This window comes from Pinus tabuliformis, chromosome 8 (assembly GCF_031772625.1).
Source record: "Pinus tabuliformis cultivar Carrire ecotype Pingquan chromosome 8, CPIR1, whole genome shotgun sequence".
NCBI lineage: Eukaryota > Viridiplantae > Streptophyta > Pinopsida > Pinales > Pinaceae > Pinus > Pinus tabuliformis.
The window spans coordinates 187,127,340-187,140,701 of record NC_142294.1 but is presented as its reverse complement, the minus strand read 5'-3'; the positions used below and the strand labels follow the sequence as shown (position 1 = coordinate 187,140,701).

Genomic DNA, 13,362 nt, shown 5'->3' with positions numbered 1-13,362 from the left:
AGGAGGTCCTAAATCGAGCACAACGGCAAAAATCTTTAGGAATTCAGATTGGCGGTCCCTGGGATGGAAAATTCATTACTAAAGACATCAAAAAGCATGGAAGGAAAACAGACCTCCAGCGAACAATCAGGATAGGTGCAATGCTAGTGGAGTCAGGCGGGTACTCCAAGCTAACTAAGTACTACAACTCTGATCACAATCCTTCCCAATGAAGTTAATATCTTGGAACATAAGAGGGCTTGATGGCCCAGGGAAAAGAAGAAGTCTTAAAAACATGATGGGACAAGAAAAACCTCAAATCCTTTTCTTGCAAGAAACTAAATGCAATTCATCTATTGTGGAAAGAATTGCAGCAAAAATCTGGCCAGGGAGTCTCAACGCGGCAGTGGATGCTGAGGGGGCTTCTGGAGGCCTGGCAATCCTTTGGGACTCTCGAGTTATCAGACTAGACAATATCCATGCAAACAAGAACTTCATCCAAGCAATATTTCACATCATTGGGACAAATATACACGGGCTCTTAACCAATGTATATTTCCCCCAAGAGGCACTACATAAAGCAGAAATCCTCAACACACTCTCTGCAATCAACCATGACAGGGTGCATCCTTTATGGATTTCTGGAGGAGACTTTAACATGATTACTAGACTGGAAGAGAAGAGGGGTGGAAGGTGTAGAGGGAGTCAGGAAGGAAAACCTATAAAAGACTTCATTCAGAATAACAGGCTCATGGACCTACCTTTCAATAATGGTCTATACACTTGGAGCAACAAGAGAACATGGTCACAACAGGTCGCTTCTCGTCTGTACATATTCTTGCTTTCAGACAATGCTATTCATATCGGTGGAGACTTTGCAGCTTCCATCCTGCCTCTGTCGGGATCTGATCACTGGCCCATCTCCCTTCAATGGTCGCGTCCTGGCAACCTGACCCGGAGACCGTTCCGCTTTGAGGAGTTCTGGATGTCTCATCTGGATTTCCATGATCTAATCGTCTCAAAATGGAACAATTTCACATCCCCAACAGGATCAAATATGTTTCAATTTCAGCAGAAGCTAAAGCATTTTAAAAGCAAGATCAAACGATGGAATCATAATTCTTTTGGTAATATTTTTCAAGCTCGGAGCGCCCTTGAGCTAGAAATGAAGCAACTGCAACAAAGGATTATAGATGAAGGCCGATCAGATGATATGTTAGAATGGGAAAAAGTTCTGGAGATGCAAATCACAGAAAGGGCTAAGCAGGAAGAAACGTTATGGAGACAAAAATCTAGAATCAGATGGCTCAAAGACGGAGAGAAAAACACAAATTTTTTTCATAGTACCACAATCCAACGCAGAATGAATAATAACATAACTCACCTTAAGAATGAACAGGGAGTCAAGGTGGAAGCGCATGAGGAGATTGAAGGTGAACTCCTACCCTATTTCAAGCAAATGCATAGAGAGCCAAATGTAGACAGATCGAGAGCCATTGACAAAATTACTCAAAAATTCCTAAAATTATTTCAGAGGAGCATAACCAACTTTTTCTCAAACTCGTTGAATTACAGGAGGTGGAATTAGCAGTTCATTAGCTGAAAGTAGGAAAAGCCCTTGGCCCGGATGGATTCACTTCCAACTTTTTTCACAACTTCTGGGATTTGATCAAGTTAGAAGTTTGGCAGGTGGTGGAGGAATCATGATCCTTAAGATGGATGTTTCCCGGGGTGAATGCCACATTCATCGCCCTTGTTCCCAAGGTAGATCTGCCTAGCAAGCCCGAAAAATATAGACCTATTGCTCTGTGCAATATAATCTACAAGATAGTCTCCAAGGTCATCGCTTCCAGGCTCAAATTGCTGCTTCCTCTCATAATCTCGCCTGAGCAATCTGGATACGTTGAAGGCAGGAAAATTACTGATGGTATAATCCTAACTCATGAAATAATTCATTCCTTGAAGCAATCCAAGAAGCCAGGTATGCTCCTCAAACTAGATCTATCGAAGGCTTTTGACAGTCTAAGCTGGCTATACATTAAAAAAGTTTTAATCGCTTTTGGCTTTGCTCCCCCATGGGTAAGATGGGTTATGAGCCTCATCTCCTCCTCAATTTTTTCTATCTTGGTCAATGGCATTCCCTCCCCCCCTTTTCATCCTTCCCGGGGCATTAGACAGGGAGACCCTCTCTCCCCTTTCCTATTCGTCATTATGGCTGAAGGATTAGGCAGGAGTATTAAGCTTGCTCAGCAATCCCAACACCTCAGAGGCTTGTCTTTTCACAACTCTTCAGCTTACACTCACCAGCAGTTTGTTGATGACACCATGCTTTTTGGGCATCCCTCTGTCCAGGAAGCTCGCCAGCTCAATTCTCTTCTGTCGGACTTCTCGGAAGCCTCTGGAACTTCTATCAATAAATCCAAATCTCAGATTTTCTTTTTCCATACCCCGACTACAACTCAAGCTACCATAGCTCGAATATTGGGCTTCTCCATTGCTAACCTTCCATCCAAATATTTAGGTGCTCCTCTGATTGCCTCGGCCCTTAAGCACTCCTCATGGAAGGTCCTCTTGGAAAAACTGGAGACTCGTCTTTCCTCTTGGACTCACAGATCTCTGAATATGGCGAGTCGGCTAGTACTCATAAAAGCAGTTCTTTAGGCCATGCCACTTTACCTCTTCTCCATCCTGGCAGCGCCCAAATGGGTGCTCAAAGAAATCAAGTTGCTCCAAAGATCCTTCCTATGGGGCAGCAACGGTCTCAGGCGTAAGTGGGCTCTTGTCAAATGGGAAACAGCTTGTCTCCCAAAGAATGGGGGTGGTATTGGATTAAGGGATCCTTCTCACAGTAACGAAATCATGGGCACTCGAATATGGTGGAACTAGCTGACTGCACTTCTCACCCCCTGGGCTTCTTAATAGACAGCCAAGTATGCAATCCATTGTCCAATGGAGGAATGAGTTATAATTTCAGAAGTTAGCATGGGCTCCCTTATATGGAACTTGGCCAAGCAGCATAGAAGTCTCATTCAGCAGCACAACTTTTGGGAAGTGAAGAATGGAGACACTGCTCGGTTTTGGGAAGATTCATGGCAGCAGATGCCTAAATTAAAGGATCAATTTTCTCATATGCAACCACCGTAGCAGAATATGCAAGCACATGACAATTTTAAAAACTTCTGGAAGCTCTCATCGACCCAAGAGTACAGGGAATGGCTCAAGGCAGATCAGTTCTTAAGACAAGGAACGCCACAAGTTCAACAAATGATAGACACAGAATTAAAGAAAAGGAGAATCCAACCCCCCGAGGAAAAGGATATCCTTAGATGGGGATATGAAGAAAAAGGCACATTCAATACGAGAGAGGCTTATAATCTCATTATCAAAGAACATTTAGTGATAGATCCTATCTGGAGCAAATTCTGGGACCCCTCTTTATGGCCAAAAATCTCCACCTTTCTTTGGCTGCTATGTCATAACAAGATTCTCACTTGGGACAATCTAAGGAAGAGGAATTTTCATGGGCCCTCAATATGCCCCAATTGCAAACAAGAGGAGGAAACCATAAAGCATCTCATGCTTTCCTGCCATACAGTGCAAAAGCTATGGGAAAATGTTAGTTTCCGATGCCAAAGGGAAGGAAGAATTCATGGAGACATCATTACCACAGTGCACAACTGGGAGCGGACTCCTTATCAAAGAAAGATTTTAAATTTCCTATGGAAGCTCATTCCGGGATTTCTTTTGTGGGCCATATGGAAGGAGAGAAATAGTAGAATTTTCAAGGATCACTCTGCGCCTCTGGAGAATATATGGAAAATAATTTTCCAAAACATTGAAGAAACCATTTCTCTCAAGACCTGGTACAAGGAGGACCTTCCAAATAACCCCCAAGAACAATCCATATGGGCCAATTGGAACCTTCATTTGAAGCAAGAACAGATTATCAAAGGATCATAGCCTCTGAAAAATCATTCACCTGACAAATGGTTGCCTCCCCCAATGCATATGTACCAGCTCAACTTCGATGGTGCCTCGAAAGGCAATCCAGGCAATTCAGGCTTTGGCGGGATCTTCAGAGATCATAAGGGTATACCTGTCTTAAACTTTTTAGGTTCAAAAGGATGGGATACCAACAACTCAGCAGAATTGGAAGGTCTTTGGCAAGGCCTTATTCTTGCACAAAGTAAAGGATTCTTTCCGCTTATAATAGAGGGTGATTCTCAGATCATTATAAACATGATCTCCAAAATCCTGCAAGGAACTCCCTCTTGCAAAGTGAGCAATAGCTGGAGGATGGCCAAAAGGCTAGAACTCATAGAATGTTGGCTCTCCTATCATAGAGCGGTTACTCTGAAGCACATTCGCAGGGAAAGAAATAAAGTCGCGAACTTACTTGCTAACATTGGAGTGGAATGTGGGTTGAACCTTCATGCTGGATCACTTTCCAGGATAGCCTCTGAGTCACAACTCTTGGACTATAAAAACCTTGTGAAGAATGAAATGTATAAGGAAGGAGGAGCACACCTAGATGCGGGTGACATAAATGGGACTTAATGATTGATCGGATAGACAGATGCGCTTGGTACTGCCAGATGTATACCAGCGCGATAATCTAGAAGTTCATTTCGTTCATGAGTGTGACAATCCAGAAGCTCTTACGGTTCTTGATAGATATTCTGCAGAGAAAAATATTTGGCATGCTCCATGTATTTACTGCTCGCCTCGTCCAAGGTAAGGTGTTGGCTATTATAACCATGGCGTTCTGGGCTATCCTTCCCACTGCTAGCGTTCCACCTTCTTGTCTCTGGCCGAAGCTGGATGCGGGTCTGTGGGGCAGGCTGGTCTCTGAAAACAAAGGTAAATTCTCTGTGTGCATTCCGTTCTCTGTTTATCTCAGGCTTGGGATAGTTGTGTGTTTCGATAGCAGATTTGTCTCTGGAATCATTGGTCAGCTCTCAAATGCCCCTGCCATTCAACCTGTGCCGCTCTCCCCGCACTTACTGGCCTGCTGTCTTTGTCTAAAGTCGTTTCCTGTGCTATATAACTACTCTCTTGTATCTGCCTCCGATTTCCTGTGTTGTATAACTTCTCTCTTGTATCTGCCTCTCCTTAATCTCCTCATCATGGTATGCCATAGTATGAGAAGCCGTTTCGGGGGGAGTCATGGAGGGCATGGCAGACCACAGGCAGCCCGCTCTATGAATCCTGCTCGCAAACCTTCTCCGTATCATGGGTTTCAGACCAATCATTTTACTTTTCAAAGCAATCTTAATAGGCCTGTAATCACTACCAATATCACTATTCTCTTCTCTAAAGAAGAATCTCCGCCTCCAATTAGGGTGCGTATGATGTCTGAGCCTCCTCAGGGGGCTTTCAAAGAGGCCGGTAGTCAGAGCAACATGCAGGTAATGGTAGGGGAAAGCCTGGAGAAAGGTAAGGGGGAGAGGCTTGAAAGGAGCGACACTCCTAGCACCTCTCTGCCTCCAGATGCCGCTGGCCAGAGGAACGGGGAAGATAATGTTAGTGACTCGTGTCCCCTGTTGAGGCACCCAGGCGACGAAAATGTTGGTCATGATGATGAATGGGAGGATAATGCTTGCCCGGTGGTGGAGGAGCCTCAGAATGAGGACACAACAATTTGAGGCCATCTCGGCCCATTCCATTCCAGTTTTGCGGATGACTAATATGAACAAGTTCAGGCGGTTATGGACGCAGTTTTGGTTCAGCCTCTTTAGACAGGCAGTCTTACTTCTCTCCATGATATGCGGCAATGTAAATATCCTCTGGAATTTTGGGCAATGTCTTAGTCTAGCTCTATGGTCATGCGCTCTAGACAAATGGTTATATCACCTCTTCTTCATGTTATCTTGGTTAATTCCTGATGTCTATATCTGCACTCTTGCTTATGTAACTGGTTATCCTTCACATAGGATAGTTTTTGATGTTCTGAGTGCTCTCGAATGATAATTCCCGAAGACTCAACCCCTTGTATTTTTACTTTATTTTACAGTTAATAGAATTAGCATTTGCCGAGAAAAAAAAAAAAAGTATAGCTTCCATTTCAATGAATATAGTAAAAACAATTAGATTTTAGAACCTTGTGAGCATTTCTTTCCTAATTTTGTTGGATTTGTTTGATCTAAATATAGTTTTTATAATTCTTGCTTGGAAGGTATATCAAGATTTCAAGAAACTGATCTTTTTGAATTGAATATTTCAAAAAGATTTTTTTCTCCTTTTGTTTGTTTGTGGTTGCATGTATATGTTCTCGCAGGTCAAAGGATTTGAAACTCTAGCCGAGATGTACACTTGACTAGCGGAAAATCCAATGCAATGCACTGGAGCTCTTCATTTCATTTAAGGCGATTCAAATTTTATGGTGCAGATGTTGGGGTATGGGATCCAAACTAATTCTACCAGTGCACAGTTATGGGGGTATTACCACGATCTCACTTTGAAGTTCCAGATTCAGCTTCAAGTCACTGTTATCGACATTTCTTGAGAGGTTAGTCTTCAATTTCTCGTCTATTTCAATTCGTTTGTTATTTTTTCTTTTTTACCTTCTTTCCTTGAACCAAAAACATAAGCTTGGTCTCAATTACCATGCAAAAAGTTAATGTGTGAATTTTTTTAAAGTAGTTTAATCTACTGCAACTTTATTCTTGGTTTTATTCAAAGTGAATGCGTAAAATTCAACCAATTTAATACTAAATCACAAATCATAGACAAACGTATAATATTTGGAAAATATTTGAAAAGGGCTCATGATATATTTAATTTATTTTAATATTTAATTTTATTAATCATTTTTAAAATTTTTACAATATGAAATGTTTTAGAAACTAAGTATTTTTATTAGAAACTAAGTTTTTTGATATCTATCTATAGTTACTAGTGATTTAATTTATATAACTGTGCTAGTTATAATTTAGTTGTTAAATTGTCCATGGGTCTTGGATAGATGGTGATCAGGTGCTCTCTTAAGGCACTCCTTGATGTGAAGTCACCGGTTCAATTCCCCGCCAATATCGGGGTGATATATTGGACATGATGAAGTTGTAGTCCTCCCAAGCATAAATAAAAAGATAGTTGTTAAAACACAAATTATAGATCATCACAACACCTTTTTTTTCTGCAAAAGAAAACAGTCTTGTTGAAAACATGATTTCATTTGAGAGATATCAATAACAGTTTTGTTCCATATTCCCCTGCCTTAATTGCATTCAACACTATCTCGATCATGTACAATGCACATGAACTTTGTAGAAGACAAATGGTTGTGCAAAACAAGTTTCAATTGACATCTCATTCAGTTGAAACTAAATTTCTCCATATCAATTTGAAGGAAACAACGCCAAAGTAATAAAGTTGTAAAGCTTCATTACAACTAATGAGGTAGGGTGCTCACCAAAAAGCACACCATTTTAGCACAACATATTCACTTTCATTTCTATTTTTTTATGAAGGATTTAATTGATCAACACTAGTTGTCAACAATTCAACTCCAATTAGCTATATTTAAATTAAGTGGAAGGCACTAGATACTACGTAACACATGTTACATTATTAGTTTATGGACATTAATATTCTCATTTTACTTATTTGTGTTCATTTATAACAATGAAATTTGTGAAAACAATATTATTTATCTCTTAATTTGCCTCACCTTATTTTGAAATGTTAGAAAAATTTTGTATAATTATTTTTATAATTTTTATATTATAAATGATAAAATTAATATTATAAAAAAATTAATATATTATGCTTAATATAAAACTAAAAATAAGATATATATATATATATATATATATATATATATATATATATATATATATATATATATATATTTGCTAGGTTAAGTGAGTATTGAGATGACTAGCATGGTTTGAGTAGTTGTGACCGAGCAGTATCTAAGACGTCCAAAACACTAAGGAATCACACCTACCTTGAGCCACACTAGCCCTTAGCATGGCTGGATTTTTGCTCACGGAGTTTGGAACCGATGACCTTTACACCACGAAGTGCCTTAACATAACACCATGTCACCGTCTGCTCTATGCCCCATGGGCTAAATTTATAAATATTTTAAAATAAATAATTATAAAAATTATAAATGTTTTACCCCGATTGAGGTGTGAGCCAACAGTTGAGCACTCAAACAAGGGAGTAATGGTCAGTACCTCAGAGTACAATACCACTACCCCCCACACACTCTAGGCGATGGGTGTGGTGGCCCCTTGCATGATGGCATGCAGTGAATATGGGAAAGGTGGCAGCGGGAGTAAAGACAATGTTGGTTTTAGTAGCAGTGAAGGAGGGAAGGTTGGTGTTGTTCGGATCATTGGCGGACAGGGAGACTGGTGTAATGGACGGGCTCTGTGACACCATCAACAACTTCAAGAATATCAACCGTGTGTGGAGGTTAATGGGTATGTACTTAGATATCTCTCTGCTCTCGTAATGTTGACCTACTCTGGTTTTTGTTTCAGGGAGAGGGGAGGAATTATGGGTGAGAATTGCAAAATTGAGCAGCGTTGGAAGAGCTGGGGGCATAGGGTGGTGGCATGTGCTTGGTTCAGTGTCTCTCTCGTACCCATTTGGTATTCTTTCCATTTCTATTTGCTTTGAAGTTCTCCTTTCCCGCATGGGAATTCTGGTGACTTTGGACAGAGGGCCTAGTTGTGTAGTTCGTAGGAGTCCGACCAATAAAGCTAGGAAGACAGACCCTAGGGGTAGAGTTGGCCAGTCCATCTGCATTCTAGGTAGAAACCTTTTCTTTAGGTCCATGTGTAGACGCAGGGAGGAGGGTAGAAACCTCAGCACAAGGGAGAAGGTCGAGAATTATGGGCAGGAAGTCTGGCAAGGGAGTGGCACTGGCTATGGAGGGCAGAGTGGCAATGGCGGCATCATGGGGCTTAGGGATGGGTGGATGATCGGTTTGGGTCCTCCTTTTGCATCTTGGGCAAAGGGGAAAGGGTATGTTAACCTAGGTCGGCTGCAAGCTGGAAAATGGAAGCGCTTACCAACCCAGAACCGGGGAGCGGAAGCTAACCAGATTGAGGTTGAGAGGAGGTGTCTGAGGCCAAGAATACCTGTTGGTGTTGGTTGTGGGTTGGCCCCATCTGGGGAAATGACCTACGACCCCGAAGGGCCAGGAACTGCCACTGATAAGGGAAGATATGATGAAGGCGAGTTGGTGCGCTATATTTCTAACACTTGTGTGCAAGCCCCCTAGTGTATTACGTTAAATTGTAACTGGTTAACGATTTGTTGCAATGAATAGGGTTGAGCTAGAGAAACCATGGCACATAGTTCAAAAACCTGTGGTCATGGAAGGAGGCCCCAAATGACCAGGAATGACACAGAACCAGGCTCGTATGAGGGTCGCTTAGGCAGGAAATCTGTGGAAAGGTTAATTAGTGAAGTGACAGTAGCTTATCGTGAAGGCACAAATGAGGAAATCTGCAAACTGTTAGAGGATTGGGAAGAGGAAGTGAAACAGGAGAGTGAGATGAACATGGAAATGGAGGATTGGAGAACCCTTGTCCTGGACCCTGGAAACACAAGGGGAAGACTCACTCAATTCAAGAAAACCATCTACCTGTATTGGTTGATGAAGATCCTATTGGGTAAGGCTATGGAGCAAATTTTGTTGGGCATGGTTGTCACTGTCCAAGGCATGTCGAATTACAAATGGGTATTCCAAAAAGTGCAGTTCAACTGCACAGACATGATATTCGACTTGGGAGAATTAAGAGGCACATGCCTTGTATCTTGGTCCAGACCGAGATGTCGGGGACAAATGCCAAAGACCCAACGCCTATGGAATCAAATTCCACTGAACAACAAGCTTAGCAAGCCTTCTTTTAATGGTCTTGTTTATATATGCGGATAGCTTTTACATTTCCTTATGCAAATATATATGGATGTAGATCTCTAGAGTATGGACAAGAATCTGAGACTTATATAGCTTGGATAGAAAGACTGAAAATTTATTGTTACTGGATGGCATACAATGCGGATAGGTGGCCAACAGACTTGGTTTCCCACTGTGCAAGTTGAGGCCACCTAGACAATTTATGTGGTGTAAATTTGACTTATAATCTATGAAAAAGGAGGATCTACCAAGGTTAACAAAAAAAAATTATAAATGTTTTAAAATAAATAATATATAAAAAAATTATTTTATAAATATTTTTATTTTTTCTTCTGAGGAAATATCTAGGAAGATGCACCCGAAGGGATCACTTCCCACGAACGTGTTAGTAGAGCCTAACCCTGAGGGTATCAAGGAGAATTGACACTGTGACCTCCCCTTAACAAGGTGATTTTAACAACGGGAACTCAACCATCTGAGCTAACCCTTAGGGCTATAATTATTTTTTTTATACATAGAAAAAAATAAATTAATATTACACATATTAATAATTTTAGAGGGTTTTAACATTTCGATTTTACAATTTTTATGAAAGCATTTTATTTTAAATTTTTGGACACTGAATAGGTTTATTGTTAAAACACTTATTGTGAAAAATCCACATATTCAAATTACCTCATAAATTAACAACAATAACAAAAAACAAATTTTATTTTATTATTATTTTTTTAAGTATAAATATGTTTTTTCTTTTCTTTTTAATATTATTTTTTTGCGTTGGATTTTACTACCTCACATCAACCAAAACACCATTACATAGTTCACCCATTTACTGACATTCATCATTACTCTATATGGTCTCAACCTACCCAATGAGAAACCATGTATTTTTTACCATTTGTCAATAGAATAACAAGAGAAAAACTCTAAGGATGTTAATTTCAAAAACACCATCAAAGAGTCTATGAGCGGATCCTAAGAAAAGGAGCTAACAGAAACCATCTAGATGCAGTCAATTATAAGAGTTTACTGGTGCAAAATCCTAATCACTAGAGCTTGAAGGGGCAGAGGACGTGGCAATACACATAATGTGATGCTTGATGTGGGTCAGTTGGACGTCCATCCTCTCCTTATGTAATCACATGTTTCGATGCTCATGTTTAACATCAACAAAGTGCAAATATACTATATTGATCAGTTTAACTCTCCATTAGTATTCTCACATCAAGGTTATAATCTTCCATTACAATAATAACGCTTAGAGATACTGCTTCTTGCGGCTCCTAGTGTGACCAAGATCTGCGACCAATTGCCCAAATTTCTCCAAAATTTATGAGTCAGACATTGCATGTCAGTCTCTGACTGTCATTTCTTTTAAATTCTCGAGGTACAAACCTTTCCGCAAGTTTTTCATTCAAAAAAGAAATTTGTACTTTGAGGAATTGGATCTGTCTCGATACTTGATAAATCTGAAATTAAGTTGATTTGTAAGAAATAGTTTCACTCTAACCAAATGTTTCCCATTTTAAACCTTTAACTATGTCTCAATTTTCAACCAATTAAAAAGACTTCAGATTCAAAAGATATAATCAAATTGATCCAGACTTATACAAGAATGTAACAGAATATAGATACAAACATAAACACATAGATGCAGCAGAAATAAAACTTCATTTCATTAATATTAAAGAATTGAAATATGCTTACATACATAATAGAAATAAATTAGCTTAGGCGATGGTAGCTTATCTCTGAGAAGAGATGTGGTGGCTAGATACCTATGAATTGTGTTACAATGAGGCTTAAGGGACTTTTTATTATTGAAAAACAAGGGAAAACCCTAAACAACCAAAACCCTAACCCCAGGAGATGGAACGCCAAGAGTTTGTGGGCCCCGTTGGAATAAGTTGGGAAACCAAGTTCCCGGGGTCGTAACGTGGTCATATGATCTCTGTTTGGTGCGTATGCTACCTCCTTAGAAATATCTCTCTGAGTAATAAAGGATTTGCACCATGCCCTATAAATTGGCTATGGACCTACTACGGACCTCAAAGAAACATCGTTTAGGGGGTCAAATAGCTCTGAAAGTTCATGACCCAAAAAACTGCTAAAAATAGTAAATGCTTCTATAATCAAGGAAATAGATGAAACCGACTAAAGGTCTAGGTGGAATAGGAGGGTGGCCACAATATCCACCTGGATCACAAATACTTGAAAAATATTGACTTTAGATTCAAAAGATATAATCAAATACCTAAAAAATATTGACTTTAAATTCAAAAGATATAATTAGATATTTAAAAAATCTTAATTATATATATATATATATCTATATATATATATATATATATATAAAATATTTAAAACTGAATTATTTATGAGTTCAAAAAAATCTCATTAAACAATTAAAAATCATAATTTTACTGAAAATTATATAAAGATATTTGAAAGAAAAAAAAACTGAAAAACCTAGAATAATTAAACTGCCAATAATATATATATATATATATATATATATATATATATAACTCTTTTTCCCATTTCAAATGTATAAATAAGTCATCACACTCATTTCTCATGAAGCATGGAGCAATGAAATTTCTCTCGACAGCCAAAGAAACTCGTTAACTAATTTTGAGTAAAATTATTACCTATCATGTCAAGAGAACAATATACATAAAAATTTCAAAAATCATTTAAAAATTGACTTCCATAAGTGATATGATTTAGAAACGTTGTATGAACTTATGTCCATTTCGGTCCTCATTGGTGGGAAGTTGCCTATATCATCATAATCCTTTTTCATAAAAAGTGAAGTAGGTATTTAGTCTATCAGTGATATGATTTAGAAACGTTGTATGAACTTATGTCCATTTCGGTCCTCATTGGTGGGAAGTTGCCTATATCATCATAATCCTTTTTCATAAAAAGTGAAGTAGGTATTTAGTCTATCAGTTTAGGAGAAAGATTGGATGTCTACATTGGAAGGTGTTTGTTAATTAATATAGGGATTTAGGTTTGAAATTATATTTATTCATTTAGCATGTCTTGTTGACAATTATATTAAACTTAAGAGTATAAAGACATTTCCACTAACTCAGTGTTTTAGATCATAAACACAAGCTTAACTATTTTCATAATTAAAAACAAAACATTGGAGCAAGTAGCCAACACCGCATTTTGGTGGCATTGAAGTAGGTATTTTATACCCCCAGACTGATGTCCAGGTATACGTTATTTCTTGTTCACAATGTTCTTTCTCCATAACAGACTCTCCACTGAACCTACCACTTCGAGGTTCCATGGAAAAACCATTGGTCTATCAACAGAGGTTGGGGGCAAGAAACCCCCAAACTGACAGTTCAAAAAACCTTTCCCCATATCCCTTGGCATTAGAATTTAGCCTCCCCGTAAAGTTTCCAGATCAATTTAGTTTGCATGTGATTGTATCCATGAAGGTGGCCATGCCACCCGTGAATTCAATACTCAACATATTGACAACT

At 39.0% G+C, this 13,362-nt stretch overlaps 1 protein-coding gene across 1 annotated transcript; it reads left to right on the top strand.

Moving 5' to 3' along the window:
• Window positions 1-274: 274 nt before the first annotated feature.
• LOC149234769 (uncharacterized) lies at window positions 275-1,567 on the top strand. Its single transcript, XM_089368376.1, has one exon. It carries the CDS (start codon window positions 275-277, stop codon window positions 1,565-1,567), a length of 1,293 nt encoding a protein of 430 aa, XP_089224502.1.
• Window positions 1,568-13,362: the final 11,795 nt, after the last annotated feature.